Genomic DNA, 16732 nt, shown 5'->3' on the forward strand with positions numbered 1-16732 from the left:
TACAAACTTGCATAACGCAAACCCAAACAGAAGAAAAATAATTAGAATAACTCGTCCACAACCAAGAACCATCGTCAACCCAGAGGAGGAAAAAGAGAAAAACAAATAGAATCAAACTTAGTGACAAACTTAGTGACTGAATTAATAGAATCAATTCTCATTAAAGAAGTAATGATACGAAAGAGTTTATATACAGAAAAGACCAAAACTAATAAAGTAACTAATCTACAAAATAACAATAATTAGTTACAATGAACAACTAATTAACCAAAACAGTTAGTGTTGTTGGGAAAGCATTATATGGGCATAATTATTGTAATGTGATATTTTAGTGTAATATATGGGCATAATTGTTGTAGTGTTGGCATAATGCAGAACAAAATTTCTAATAAATGGTCCGAATACAAGCGGATTTACAAAAACATAGATAACAAAATTTAAAGCATTAAAGAGATCTGCCTTTGACCAAACACCTTAACTACAACCACTATATAGCCAGAATAAACCCAGAAGAAAAACTGGTAGGAGCTATGAACTAGGCTCATGGAAATTGGGAAAGCAAATAAGAATTTAGCAACAAGCTATTAAGTTATTTTCACCCTCATCATCAAATAATAATATCAAGATTGCCAAATAGATGCATACAACAATATCCTCTCCTGGACATGGAAATCAGATATCAATAGCAGATAGTAATACTGAGGAATATAGACTCATTGCCTGATATGAAACAAGAGATTTATTTTCAATTTTTCATTGATATATAATGTATGGCTGATGTTACATGTATATATCCATGTATATTATATAGATCAAATGGTACCTAAAAAAAAAAATTAGGTGCTCCATTTCTGCAATTGTTTTAGTTCTTAATTTGTTTGGTTACTGCCCACTCTTGTTATTATACGTTAGGTACTTCATTTATTCTTTACTTATTCTGTTCTTTTTTTTTCTTTTGGATTAGTATTAGTTTTGGATTTGGAGTATAACATTTTTCAAATATTTTCAGAGCAGTGGAATATCAAAATTATATGCAAGGTTCAACTTCTACATATAACAAGTTTCTTAGCATGTAGAAAAAAAAAGTTAGTATCCTAATACTAAATTATACTGAACCCCCCTATTATTATTGTTATTATTCTCAATATACTGAGCCCCCCTATTATTATTGTTATTATTCTCAGTAGTTACATCGTTTGATTGATAATAGTTGCAGAGTAACATACCATGTCCAAACTTGATGCAAATGAGAAGCTCGACTATGCAATTAGCTAAGGAAAGCCAACAGAATGCGCCGACTTTTTCCGCTGGTTTTCTGCAATTTGGACACAGTGATTATGAAAAGGTTAAGACCGTGGAAATGGTAGGCCAAAAGGGTATATGAATTCATTTCAAGAAAAGGAAAAGGATGTGCTGCTAGTGACTATGTCAGATAGAGAAAGAGGGTAGTGTACCTGTCTTGAAGATATGAGTTGTACTCGCGGATTGTAGGCATTGCTATTAGCCACCACAATATCAACCTATACACAATAACGGGGTTTCGAGGAGGAATCCACAAACAGAACTTCAGAAAAAGGTGTTGGGCTCTATTGTGAGGAAGACGATACAAAGACTAACAACTTGAATGAAACGCCATGGACCAAGCAGGGGATGCCACTCATCTTTGTCCCACTGAGCTCGTGTAAATTGTTCTAGTGTTCTTTTGACCCGAGTCAGTAAAAAATGAATCTAACTCGGTGTCAATAACAAAGGTTCACAAGAAACAGAAAATGAGACATGACAAGCAAATTTCTTAAGCTAAAAAGTACAGGGAATCCATGATTTTCTGTTTACATGAAAAAAAACACTAAAACACATGTATTTCTACTCCAAACAATATGATCCAATTTTCAACTTCTTGCTACAACTTAGTAACTCTCCATTAAATATTCAAAACTAAAACACCAAAATCAGAGCATACTTTTCCAATAATATTAACTCTTCATTAAATATTCAAAACTAAAACACCAAACTTAGAGCATACTTTTCCAATAATATTAGGCTGACGGCTTATCCCAACCCACTTGTACGCTTTTCCATCAAAGTACCTAACAGTATGCATTCCTGCCCAGATACCTGCAGCATACACACCAAAAGAAACTTGTCATAATTTGCACATAAAGCTCATATAGCAAACAATGAAAAATTATAGCCAAAATCTGCTTAATATTGTAGAAGAAATAATTGAATACTATGGCTACGGATAGACAGGTAGTCATAACATGTAAAAACTTCTAAAAAAAAGTACAAGATAATTAATGGATGATAAAATATCATAGAACTAGAATAAGATAATGTATGGTTATTCCATCAGAAGAATATTAATTTTGTATAATATGTCAATGGCAAAGAAAACTATCCAAGAAACATGCATCACCATTAGTGTAGACCAAGCACTCAAAAAATAGATCAATCAACTGTTGCCAAGGATGCTAGTTTTAAATCAGGTCCTTAATAAGTTATTTGGTTAACATGGTGAAAAAAAATAAATTGGAAAATGTTCAACATCAAGTTTCTTTGATCTCACTCCCTCACTAATTGATAATCTTAACATAGGAAGTCCATGTCAAAATAGAGGCTTTCCAATTAATATTATCCTCACAGAGAATCCTTCCTTATAAATATCACAGAGATTAAGCTACTTCTAAATATCAAAAAATTTTAAACAATAAGACAAGTGACATGGATATTGACTTACAGGTTGAACTTGAGCCTAAATCTTTAGTAGCCTGCAAAAAAAAAAAAAAAAGTTGAAAATTGTTAATCCAACAGATAAAGTGATACACTTATTATGAAGAGTAAACAAATTTATCTTAGCATACACTTTCTTCCTGAGAAAACTCTAAAACTTTTTCATCGTCATTCTTGTGTCCTTGCAACCCATCATATCCACATTGTCTGTCAAAATTTAATTCCAAGGAGATAAAAACTGATAGTAGAACAAAGGGAAAAACTATATGTAAGCATTCTGGATGTCATTGCAAGGTACAAAGGGTTAAGGTCCAACTTCCAAAATATTTTGGAAAAGAAAAATGGGAGAGAAATTAGAAGCTAATTATACCTCCAATCATTTGCAGCACCAGAGGTGTCTTTAATCTACATTTAGGCGGGAAAAAGAACACAGCAAAATAAGGACTTGGAGAGAGTTCGTATAAGTTCATAAACATTATAGATAGACCTATGTAATTTGTCTCTCTTTCATGTTTACTTCTTACAAGGTTAGACCTATGACAAGATGGGATTGTTTGCAAGCAGCGAGAGGAAAATAAGTACTAGGACCCTGATTGCTAAACACAAAAGCAGAATGAGAAGAGATACATACTGTCGTGCCTACCTTCGTTGAGCCCTTCGGCTATGCTGAGCTCTGCCACGGTCGAACCCCACCGATGCACCTGCAAATTAGCAAAAAGAGAGTGAGGCCATATATAAATACAAATTAGAAAATAGAGAGTGAGGACTTTAACATGGACGACTTTAGTATGGAAAAATAGAACACTAAGGTTAATTGCAAAGACAACCTAAATGACTAAGGTCAAATGAATCAAATGCCAAAATTAAGCCAAAATAACTCACCTTCACAGCAATTGGAACAAACTCAGATAGTTCAACTGGTAGCTTAAGCCAAACTCCTTTGTCTCATTGAAGACTTTTATCAAACATATGGCAGCCACGTCCTGCCCAGCCCCTGCACCGTCGAGCCCAGACCCGAGACCCCCCCACCCGCCGTCGAGCCCAGCCCTCGAGCCACCAGTTGTTGCTATCGAGCCCAGCCCCGAGCCACCAGTTGTTGCTATCGAGCCCAGCCCCGAGCCACCTACCGCCGAATAGCTCGACCCCGACCCTCTTGCCGCCGTCGACCACCATTCCTCGAGCCCCTGCCGTCGTCGTTCGGGCCTAGCAGAAAAAATGCGATAGAGAGAGGGAGAAAGGAAAGTATAAGGATCGGATGGGAGAAAGTGTTTCTTTCTTCTTTATTTTATTTTATTTTACATGTGAAAAAAGTAGAGAGAGACTATATTATAGTCAGACCAAAATGCTTGCTATTTCAATATAGTGGGAGTTCCTAAAGGTGTCGCCTTTTTTTTCATTTGGTTTTGGACTTTACCGCTTTTTAACCATCTTACTATAATACTTTTTAAATAGTCTTATCTTCTTGTGTTGTGGAAAGAGGCATTTGGTGTAGTGATTTATCCTTTCTCATTTAAATAAAATAATTGATTAAAATTAACTTCTTTTATTTCTATACAATTTATGAAATTGCATTGATGCAATAATAAATTGTGCAACTTAAGTTATCATATAATTGTATATTTATCCTGAAGAATAAAAATTCCCTCAAATAGCCCATTCAAAGTTTGACCCTTGTGTCAACTCTTACTTTGAATATTGTCGATAGACTTGCCCTGGGGACCTATGGACCAATAATTCCAAGCTCCAATAAATAATAGATTATTAACCAAAACTCTTTGATTCAATAATCATATTTATTAATCTCATGATTACTCCACTGTAAATACGATACTGCACTCTTGAGGATAAAAGATATATATTTACCGTGTACTTTATTGTAACCATAAATTGTTCATTGTTATAATCATTACATACAAATTAATCCTTTATTGATGATTCATAATTAAGTGGGAATAAAATTACCATTTTACCTTCTTAATTATATCTTGATTCCTGGTGTATCGTTGACTTTACTAGTGAAGGTTAATTCATAATCTGATTATGAATTTGAAGTCAATAACCTTTTCAGTTCCAAAAGCAAACGTAATAGGGAACCATCATTCAATCTATAGGAATGTATAGATTCCATATCTGTTAAGCTATGTCCCTAGACATATACATCATTGAGTCCCCAAAACAATAGTTCTTAGCCTGATCATTCTGACAAACCGTAACACATGATTCAAAGGATCAAATGACATATATCGGAGTTCATAGTAACTTCAGGATTAAGATCAGTTTGTATATGATCACCAGTTAATGTGTTTTTTAATACTACGAAATGGTGTTTAAACAAGTATTGTCAAATCACATCTATTCTAGTTCTTGTGGGTGCTAAAAATTCCATGCCGATGAAAGACCCACATCTTGTGTTTATGATGCTATGAAGGTCCAAAGCCACAATGATCAATGCCTTGTTGGTCTATTGGAGCACTGACTTAGTGAGAAGGGCATCAAACATGGTCTCAACATTACCATCATTTCGGCCTTGCGTCATACCTAACACAGTCGTTTCACACGAGTGGTCCAACAAGGTGCTCGTCTCGCAGTTGACTCAAAGGTCTTGCTCAAGTGCCTAGAATCCATTATGACCAAACGTACCTAGACACGCTCTACTTCACCCAGGGGCCCAGATACACCGCACCCATGTTGCGTGCACAACCTAGGTGCCTCGCACCACCTGCCACGCACCCAGGCACCTCGCGCCACCTGCCTCGCACCAGGCGCCTCGCGAGACATCACGTCCCCGCGCACACAGGCGCCTCACGCCACCTGCCTTACACCAGGTGTCTCATGAGACGTCACGCCCCCGTGCACCCAGGCACCTCGTGCCACCTACCTCGCACCAGGCGTCTCGCAAGACGTCACGTCCCCGTACACCCAGGTTCCTCGCACCACCAGCACCTGCCTCACGCCTCATGTAGCGTCCCATGCAACCGCACCAGGCACCTTGCAAGACATCACGCCCCCGCGCACCCAGGCACCTCGCGCCACCTACCTCGCACCAGGCGCCTCGCAAGACGTCAGGCCCCCGCGCACCCAGGCGCCTCGTGCCACCTGCCTCGCACCAGGCGCCTCGCAAGACGTCATGCCCCCGTGCACCTAGGTGCCTCGCACCAGGCACTTCGCGAGAAGTCACGCCCCCGCGCACACAGGTGCCTCGCACTACCATCACCTGCCTCACGCGACGTCCCGTGCAAGCGCCTCGCGAGGCATGGCCACGCACCACCAGCATCCGCCTCGTGCTTCTTAGGTGCCTTGAGACCCTGTCTCGCCAGCACCACGCGAGACCCTTATGCAACGGCCCAAGGACACCGTCTCATGCCTATAGCCCATGCACGTGTCAGAATGCGCCTCGCGCCATGCAGCACGCACCAAGCGCCTCATGCCAACGCACCGTGCATCCTTGAAGACGCGCCTCGCGCCGTGCACCTTGGGACCGTGTCTCCTAAGAGGACCCAGAAAGACTTCAATATCTAAAGGTAAAAACCTAAGTATAAATCAAAAAGATCATACAGATATGAAACATGTACGAGGTACAACCCTTAGGACCCCGGATGACTAATCCCAATATTCACGTTAGACAAGTAGTGGTCATATGAGTGAGGTAACTGGTGTGGTCCTCACCAGCCAATCTCTGACACTCGTACTAAGCAAGTAGTGGAGACGCTCCCACAGACTCTGAACATGTACTGAAGCCGACACCACAACCTTCTGCTCCACTATGACCTGTGCCACGACCCTGACAATGTACATACGTACAATCTTGCCCCCTTGGACCACAATGTATCAGGAGCCATTAGAGCCCCACTATAAATGGATCTTCACCTCTCCAGCTCAGGGGTGGGAAAATTCTTGTAATATCAGACTATTCTTATAGCCATACATGAGTTTTTCTTCTATTGTACACTTGCAATTTTTCTCCAAATTTCTACAAGTTCTTTTGCATTAATTAAGTTCTGATCAATTCTTTGAGTTTTCCATCCTTATTTCATTGACGAGTTTCTGCCATCAACAGTTCTACATACTCTCAATATGCAAAGTACCTACACTAAAGTGTCCTACTATACTAGTAACCTGGATCTAGGTCACATGTATTCATAACACTAGTGGATCGTACTAGCAGTAATTAATCTATAGATTTCACAACTTTATTTTACTGCGAACTATTTAAATCAATTATATCAATCTTGATCCTTTCATACCAATATGAGATTGAGACCACATAGATGAACTTGGAAATTTTTTATATTTACTTAATATTATTAAAAATAATATAGTGCATGAGCTACATATACACAATAATTCAATTCATTTATTCATTTCATTATAACCATTGTCAAGTACAATTGCTTTAAGGGCCCTATTCCCAACAAAATTTTGCTGGAGCATTTCCACCAGAATCCAAGTGGAGATTTTTAGCATGTGAGGGAGAGCCAATTAGCACTTCATTAATTGGGCTGGGAAAGAATGCTAAGGTGGAAAAATCAAACACATTATTAAGTATTTTGGAGCAATTTCAAGAGAGAGAGTGGGATTCACGTGTAAGAGGGTGAGGAGAAATTTCGTCCTTTGAAAAAGGAGGGTTTGTACTCTAGCTGAAGTAAAAGGAATGTACAATAACCATAGAGTTCAATATGCCATTTTTCGAGAGAAAAATACTTAGTATAGAGAAGAACCGACAGTACAAAGAAGGAAAAGAGGAAAGAAGAAGAGGAAAAGAGAAGGACACCCAATACGTCATCATTTTGGCTTGTTTCTTCTTCTTTGTTTGTTAATCTTTTCCTATTATTCTTGAGTACTTTGTTGTTTAATTACATATGGATATATTTGGATTTGTATTGTTATTTCTTAACTTAGCCATGAACTAGATATTTGGACACTAGAATTATTAATTAACTCCATGTCTTAGTTTTAAATTTCTAGCACTTTATTTTAGAAAATAGACTCATTGTTCATTCAGGTGTTCTTAATGATTAATTCTTGTTGTTGTTTGGCCATCAATGGCAAGATGTTGAGTTATATTTGTGCTGGAAAGTTTGAATGTAATGGATGAACTTGAATGATACAAGCAGATAATCTTTGTTAGCTTATGTTTAGTGAATAGCATAGGGGTGTGTTATTTGCCTTGTGTAAAAATTGTGAATTGAAGGTTAAAATTATATTCTTAAATCTGATTAGCATAGGAATATGTGTAATTAGGTGAAATAATTAATACCATAGGATCTGGGAAAGTTCTATGAACATATTTTAAATTCTTGTTAGCTCTGAGAATTATGCTAAAATATTACTGCAGCAAACGGTACATGTCACTAGTCATAAAGGACTTTTATAGTTCAAGCCCATTTCGCTAAATTTAATTTCTCTTTTTCTAGATTGTCATCTTAGTTTATTTTTAGCATTTTAAACTTACTATAATTAGTTTTAGTTTAAAAGAATCAAACCACTTTAATTTTTGTCACTATTGAAATTTTTTGGTTATTAATTTTTGCATTTAGTTTTAATTTGCAATCCTTGTGGAGACGAACTTGAATACTTCTCACTTTATTACTTGTTTTGTGACTGTGTACACTTGCACATAATTGATCAAATTTTATCACAACAAGTTTTTGGCGTTGTTGTCGGGGATTGAAATTAGAATTTTCTGTATTATTAATTACTGTGTAATTTATTTTTCTTATTTTACACTAATCTTATTTTCTTGACCATGTGCTTTGCTAGATTGATTATATTGCATGAATGAGGATCAAGACCTTGAGTTTGCCCTCATTGACCCTGATATTGAACACACATTTAGAAGAACACTAAGGGAACAATGGGCTCAACTTCACCTTCATATGGGTAAAGAGGGTGAGGGGGGGATTCAAGTTCAACCCATACTTAATGTAGCTGTAGAAGGTGTTAATAATGCAACAAATGTTATTAATGCCTCTAATGCTATTGTGATGGCCGATGACAGAGAGAGGGCCATAAGGGAGTATGATGTCCCTATGTTTAATGAGTTGAATCCTGGCATTGTTGGGCTTGAAATTCAAGCATCACAATTTGAGTTGAAACTCGTGATGTTCAAAATGTTACAGACAGTGGGTCAATTTAGTGGGCTGCCTACAGAGCATCCTCTTCATCTCCGCTCATTTTTGGAGGTGAGTGATTCCTTCAAGTTGTAAGGCATTACTGAGGAGGCCTTAAGGCTAAAATTGTTCCCTTTTTCTTTGAGGGGCAGAGCTAGTGCTTGGCTCAATACAATTCCTTCAGATTCAGTTTCTACATGGAATAAACTAGCTGAGAATTCTTGATGAAGTATTTCCCTCCAGCTAAAAATACTAAGTTTTGGAATAAGAATATTTCTTTTCAATAGTTGGAGGATTAATCGGTGTGTGATGCTTGGGAGAGATTTAAATGGAGATTTTTAATGGTCACAATGCTTCTGCTCGTATGGTTTTGGAAGCTTAAGCAAATGGGGCTATTCTCTCTAAGTCCTACAATTAAGCATAAGAGATTTTTAAGCAGATTGCCAACAACAACTACCAATGGTCTAATGCTAGAGTTTCAGCGGGAAGAAAGGTAGTGGGTAGTCATGAGGTACATGCTTTGACAACTTTGACCACTCAAGTTTTATCTATGACCAACCTCCTAAAGACCATGAGTATGGGGGTAGTCTACAACCAGCGCCTGTGGGGCAAGTAGCGGATGTTTCTTGTGTTTATTGTGGAGATGGGAACACATTTGATAGTTTTCCTTCTAATCTTGCTTCATTATGTTACTTGGGGAATCAAAATGCCAACCACAACAATCCATATTCCAACCCTTACAATCCGGGTTGGAGGCAACACCCAAATTTTTCTTGGGGAGGTCCAAGGGCTAGTTCAACTAGTGCACCAATGCTCAACAAGCCTACTTATCCACTGGGGTTTTCTCAACAACAACAAAGAGCTCCTCCTCCACAAGCTTTTCAATCAAGCTCTTTGGAGAATTCGATGAAAGTGTATATGGCTAAGAATTGTACGGTGATTCAAAGTCAAGTAGCATCTTTGAGAAATCTTGAGATTCAAATGACTCACCTAGCTAGTGAATTGAGAAATAGACTACAAGGTGTATTACCTAGTGATGCCGAAAATAAAAGAAGAGATGGTAAAGAGCATTGCAAGGAAATCACTTTGAGGAGTGGAAAAGACCTAGAGTTTAATGGGGAAAATTCTAAGTACAAAAGTGAGCCAACTTCAATCCAAACCAATGAGGAAAAAGGGTAGGGAGCAAGAAGTTTTGGTTTGTTAAATATTGATTTTGCCCAAAATGCTACAACATTATTTCAACAACATTCAGCAAAAAAGTTAAATGCGAAGCCACCACCACCTTTTCCTCAATGATTTCAAAAGAAACAACAAGATAGTCAATTCAGGATAATTTTTGATGTTTTGAAGCAAATCCACATCAACATATCATTGGTGGAAGCTTTGGAAAAAATGTACAACTATGTTAAGTTTTTGAAAGACATCTTGACAAAGAAGAAGAGACTTGGAGAATTCAAAACAGTGGCATTGAAAAAATGTTGTAGCACAATGTTGAAGAATAATATTCCACCTAAATTAAAAGATCTGGGTAGCTTCACAATTCCAATTTCTATTGGGGGGCGAGATGTCGGTAAAGCTCTTTGTAATTTAGGAGCTAGTATTAATTTTATGCCTATGTCCATTTTGAAGAAGTTGGGAATTGGCGAGGCGAGGCCAATTACAGTCACATTGCAATTAGCTGACCGTTCTACGGTGTATCCAGAGGGAGAGATTGAAGATGTCCTAGTACAAGTGGACAAGTTCATTTCTCCAGCATATCTTATTATTCTAGACTATGAGAAAGATAGGGAGGTTCCAATCATCTTGGGGAGACCATTCCTTATCACCAGAAATACTTTGATAGATGTTAGAAAATGATAGCTCACCATTCGAGCTCAAGATGAAGAAGTAACATTCAAGATTTTTAATACCATACGTTGTCCTAATGAATTGAAAGATTGCTTAGCCATTAGTGTTCCCAACTCCAAGATAATCGAAATGAAGCATGAAAAGCATATCAAGAGAGTGAGGAAAAAGGTCCCTCCTGAAGAAATTGAGAAAGATGGTGAGCCATGGAAAAATAATGAAAAAGGACCATCCCATCCTCAAAAGCTACCTAAGAAAAAGAAACATAGTAGAAAACCTCAGTCATAAATGTTTAAAGTTAAGCACTGAGTAATTTTCTCAAACTCTCTAATGAAAGTAAATCATGGGCATCTCAAATCAAGGTGTGATGGCGTGTTCCTAGTGATCAAAGTGTATACCAATGGTGTGGTAGAATTACATGATGAGCATTCTTGGAGAGAAATTACAGTGACAAGGAAATGAGCAAAGTTTGGGGGAAGCGAGGTTGAGCGATACAATACCTCATCTCCTTAACAGATCATTAAAAAAATGTGAAGTTTAGTTTTCTATGGTACATGGAGGATTCATTTGCAAAGCAACCCAAAAGAAAGAAAAGAAAATAAAAACGAGAAAAGAAAGGCAAAAACATGTGTTCTTTACTTAGTTATTATAGTTTTAATTTTTGTTATTTTAATTTAATTTTATTGTGATGTTTTTGGAGTGGTTTTATGTTAGTTGATGAATTTCAGGTGTTGAAAAGCAAGGAAATATGTTTTGGGAGTAATTAAAGGGTCTAATACTTTTGTGGAAATTTGCTGAAGAAAATCGGGGTGCAAAATGGGTGTTATTTCCTAAAAAAATGATATCTACGCCTACTGTAGCAAAATAATAATATAGAAGATAATAAAAAAAAATCAAAAAGCAAAACCAGCCCGATACCCATTTCTCTCTCTGTCTTCATCTTTTCCTCCCTTTTCAAACCCTAGTTCCCTCATCACTCACCATCACTGCTAGTTGCCGCCCTTTCACCACCCCAACACCTCCACTTCCTCCATGAAGCCTACCTCCGACCAGCCACCACCACCCTCATCCTCACCCTACCCCGAATAAAATTAGCAGAGCCCATTATCTCCGTGTCACCCCAAGCCTCTAAATGATTCTAGGCACTCCCGTGACTCAGTCGTGCAAACCCCGAGCAGGCCAAAAGAGAAAGCTCACAGGTGTTCGAGCCACCAAGCTAGGTTGCGCGACCCCGCACCTCCCCTTCATTCCATCCAAGTCCCCAGCCTTGACGGGCCTCGCATGCATCTGCGCGAACCCAGAATCCGAGAGATCCCAACAATGCCTAAGCGAAGCACCCTCACGAATCCCCAATCCTAGGCATTGTTCCCGTCTGCACGCTCCCAGGCGCCATCGCCTTCTTCGGCCCTGAGGCCGAGATCACCCATTTGAGCAACCCCAGTTGCACGAGAACCCAAGCGCAACCCAGCTCTGTGAGCCTTCAATCCAATGCTGCCCAACCTCCATGTAGCATCCAGAAACTCCTAATTTAATTAATGCTTCAATTAACATTTTGGGAGTGGTTATATAATTAAGTATGCATGATTATGTGTATTAAATGTGTTTAAAGACCCACTTTTGTTAGAGAGTGGCATTTTCATAATTCTTACTCTTCCATGGTGTATTTGTAAATATTATGTGTTATGTGCTTCAGACAACATTATTATGTGGATATATTTGTGATTATTGGCAGAAGTGGATCCGTTCAAGCGGTTCAGCAGAAAGGTCCAAACGAGGATAAATGCACAGCTCAGGTCGAGCCTAGGGTATTTTGGGAATAATCAGTGAAATGAAGTAAATTGGTGGAATAATTGAATTTTATGGATTAGTTGATTAATTTTTGGATTAGAGGTATAATTTTAGGTTTAATGGGAATTTAGGCAAATGACTAAAATACCATTGGGTTTGGTTAGAAGGGATTTGGTTAGGAAGTGTAAAATGGTCATTTGACCAACGAAGTAGAGAAATTTTTTTTGCTAAGTGTTAGAGTCAACTGCCATTCACATTGGAAACACTCTCCAAGTTCTACATACTTCTTCTTTACCTTCATCTATGTTCATATAAGCCTAGAGATTGATTCATGGGATTTTGAGGATTTTGGAAAAGGATTTAGCAACAAGAAGGAGTTTGGAGCTGCAAGGATTACTCTTAGCACAAAGAATTCAAAATTCAGAGAAGGTATGGACTATTTGCCCTATTTTTCATTTTCTTTTCGAGGTGTTCTTGGTCAATTTGTGGTTTTGGTTGGATTCTTGAATTTATGGGGGTTTGGGGAAATTATGAAGTATATATTGATGATGGAGCTTGTTTATAAATTGCTTTGAAACTCTGATTTGCATTAAATTCATGTTATTGAGGTTTGAATTTGGATTTGAGAAAGAATTTGGAGCTTTTGACTCTAGTTGAGGGATTGTTAGACTAAGGTTTGAGGTCAATTTTTGTGTAAATTCTTGCTGGAAATCTGGTTTGGGTCGGTGTTGATTTCTGAAAAAATGCAAATTTCTATGTTTATCGCAGTGGCGCCACAACGCCTTTGGGTGAGCATCACGCAAGTGGTTGCGATTCCATTGGAGTAGGGCTTTCTCTCTATCTACAGTGGTGCCATGACTCAAAATGGGTTTTCTTTAGGTGCCGAGGCGCCAACCTTGATTTAGGTCATGATTTACGGGTTTCGTATTTAAACCATAAATTTTGACCCCAATGTCGAATTTGAACGTTCTTTATATGGTTAGAAAGATTATAAAATGCTCTACAGTTCTAGAACCTAAGCCAAGTTTAGTTAAGATTATTTTGGAGTCAAAAGTATAAACTAAGCTTGGTATTAATCAGTTTCGATCGATTATGTTTAGGTTTGGCTAAAAATGCTTGAACGGGATCGCACTTAGGCCGCTTTGCCAATATTACTGGAATTAAGGTAATAAAACTGGCACATACACATAGAGCAGGGCACGAGCGCCAATGTTTTTATGTAACAAGTATAACTGTTTGTTTGAAAGATGAGTTAGGGTTGTGTACCCCATTCTATATCTGTGGTTGTTGCATTAATTGCATTATGTATGATTGTGATTGATCTTCATAGTTTGTATTTGGCAATACATATGAAATGTAGGCCGTGTTGGTGCAGGAGCACTTTGGAGTGTTGTACACACCCACTCGGCATATGCCTATATACTTAATGCCGGGAAAGGCACTTTTCTCGACAAGGGGAATTTCGACCAACAATGAGTTGGAGGACTTTGTTGCGACACTTACATGTTCGGCCTACTAGGCCACCATGGTTGCAAAATTTTTGGAGGGACTTAGGGTATAAGTTCGAGTTTTGCTGCTTAGACCGGCTATTTTTTTATAAATTTGGTCGTTATTTTACCTATGTTTACAACTGTTTTGGGTTCCCATGTAAATATTTAAAGTTTTAATGAAAATTTTAGCCTAATTTTAACTACACTTTTGGGGCCAAATGACTTAATTAACGAGTTAAGCATTATTTTAAACACAAAGTGTAACGGTTCTGGATTAGTAGGGCATGAAAACTTGGTATCAGAGCTGCTAAGGCTTTATGGTTCCTGAAGATGGATCGAACATGTATGCCCGTTGTTAAAGACATGCTCGACTCAAGGCTTGGTAACTAATGTGTTGAATATTTTTCTAACTGCTTAATTGAATCATATGCCATATTTGCATGCTAGATTAGGGAGCACGAAATATATTGGTAGGGTTTGGCCCTTGATTGTTGTGTGAATGTAAAAAGATATGCTTATAGCACTATTGTTGTATGTGACTGCATTATTTGTTCAGTTTTGGATTGTGGGATGGTTTCTGGATACTTAATCATTGCCTGATAAGTTGAGTCATTAATTGTAGATATACTTGGGGAGTTATGCCTCCAAGGCGATCAATGAGAGGTTGAGAACATGTGAGAACCGTTATATGATAGGTTTAGGAAGCAATACCCTCCAAATTTTGAGGGAGGCCCATATCCATTGAGAGCTGAGTAGTGGATGAGCATGATTACCTCCATTTATACCACAAGGCATGATACTCGAAGTGTAGTACCTCCATTTATAGGGTCTGATAGGGGCGGAGGGCCCAGGGATCAGAAAAGGAAGGTCGCTGATACATTTAGTACCCTGGATCAGAGAGGATTTTTCAGGTACTCAAGGTTGCCATTAGGGCAAAACTGAGAGTTGGAGGAGCTATCCAGAGTGTCCTCAATGCCGAAGACACCATTTGGGAGAATTTTGATCTAAGGCATACTTCATATGCGGGGTGGTGGGACATCTCAAGAAAGACTACCCGCAGTTGAAGAAAGAAGAACCGAGGAGGATTGACAATTTGGTTCCGACACGCATGTTTACAGTGACCCAGGATAAGGCTTAGGCTAGTCCCTCGATGGTGACAAGTCAGATTTCTAGCACTGGCTCCTCTTATACTACTTTAATTTATTATGGTTCTACGCATTCTTTTGTAATTAGTAGGGTGATAAATAAACTCAGTAGACCCTATAATGTGGGGTTTGGGACATTGCTACCTACTGGGAATTGGTCTTCTCTAGGATATGGTTCAGATCACTACCGGTAGAGGTAGATAGTAGGGAGTTGTCTGTAGACTTCATTGAATTAGCCATATATGATTTTGATATGATACTGGGCATGGATTGGTTAGGCAAGTATGGGTGTCCATAGATTATAAAAGAAGGATGGTGACTTTTGAACCTGAATGAGAGGACCCATTTGTGTTTGTTTGTGTTGTGAACAAGCTTTGTGTTCCTATCATTTTAGCGTTGAAGGCTAGTGACCTATTGCAAGGATGTTGCATACGATTCCTAGCTAGCGTGGTGGATACCATGAAGGAAGTACCAGCCAGACCAGAGGAGACCAGATTGGTTTGTGAGTTTTTAGATGTGCTCCTAGAAGACTTATTGAGATTGCCACTGCATTTGGAGATTGAGTTTGTTATTGAATTGGCACTAGAGATAGAACCAGTATCCAAGGCACCGTACATAATGGCACTGGCAAAATAGAAAGAATTTAAGGTTCAGTTGCAGGAGTTACTTGACTTGGGGTTTATTAGACCTAGTTTCTCAACATAGGGTGCACCAGTATTATTTGTTAAGAAGGAGGGGTCATTGAGGATGTGTATCGACTACCAGGAACTGAATAAGATAACCATCAAGAATAAGTATCCACTGCAAATGATTGATGATTTATCTGACCAGTTGCAGAGTAAGACAGTGTTCTCGATAATTGATCTTTGATGTAGTTATCACCAGCTGAGGATCAAAGAGGAGGATATTCTGAAGACAACCTTTTGCACGTGGTACGGGCATTATGAGTTTTTGGTTATGTCTTTTGGAATGACCAATGCCCTGACAACATTTATGGATTTGATCAATAGGATGTTCAAAGATTACTTGGACAAGTTTATGATTGTATTCATTGATGACATACTAATTTACTCTCAATCAGAGACAGAACACGAGCATCATCTTCATTTAGTATTACAGAGGTTGAGGGAGCACACGTTATATGCCATGTTTATGAAGTGTGAGTTCTAGTTACATCAAGTGACGTTTCTTGGTCATATTGTTAGTAAGGACCAAATTATGATAGATCCTACCAAGATAGAGGTCGTGAGAGATTGGCCAAGGCCAAGGAGTGCATAAGAGATTAGAGGTTTCTTAGGGTTGGCAGGGTACTATCATTATTTTGTTGAAGGGTTCTCCAAGATTGTAATGCCTTTGACTGAACTGACACGCAATAATTTGAAGTTTGTTTTGTCTGACAGATGTGAGAAAAACTTTTGGGAGTTGCAGTGGCGATTGATTACTGCACCAGTGCTTAGTCTTCCTTCAGATCAGGAGAAGTTTGTGGTTTACTGTGCTTCTAGACAAGGATTAAGGTGTGTTCTAATGCAGGCTGGGAAGGAAATTGCTTATGCTTCACGGAAGTTAAACAAAAATGAGCAACTATACCCAACTCAAGATTAAGACCTCACGGTCGTGGTATTCG

The 16732-nt window shown here is 38.5% G+C and overlaps 1 protein-coding gene across 1 annotated transcript; it reads left to right on the forward strand.

Annotated features, from left to right (window-relative positions):
• The first annotated feature begins 10232 nt into the window (after nucleotides 1-10232).
• On the forward strand, nucleotides 10233-10697 carry LOC133825176 (uncharacterized). Its single transcript, XM_062258157.1, has one exon. It carries the CDS (start codon nucleotides 10233-10235, stop codon nucleotides 10695-10697), a length of 465 nt encoding a protein of 154 aa, XP_062114141.1.
• The last annotated feature ends 6035 nt before the right edge of the window (nucleotides 10698-16732 follow it).

This window comes from Humulus lupulus, chromosome 3 (genome assembly GCF_963169125.1).
Source record: "Humulus lupulus chromosome 3, drHumLupu1.1, whole genome shotgun sequence".
Classification (NCBI taxonomy): Eukaryota; Viridiplantae; Streptophyta; class Magnoliopsida; order Rosales; family Cannabaceae; genus Humulus; species Humulus lupulus.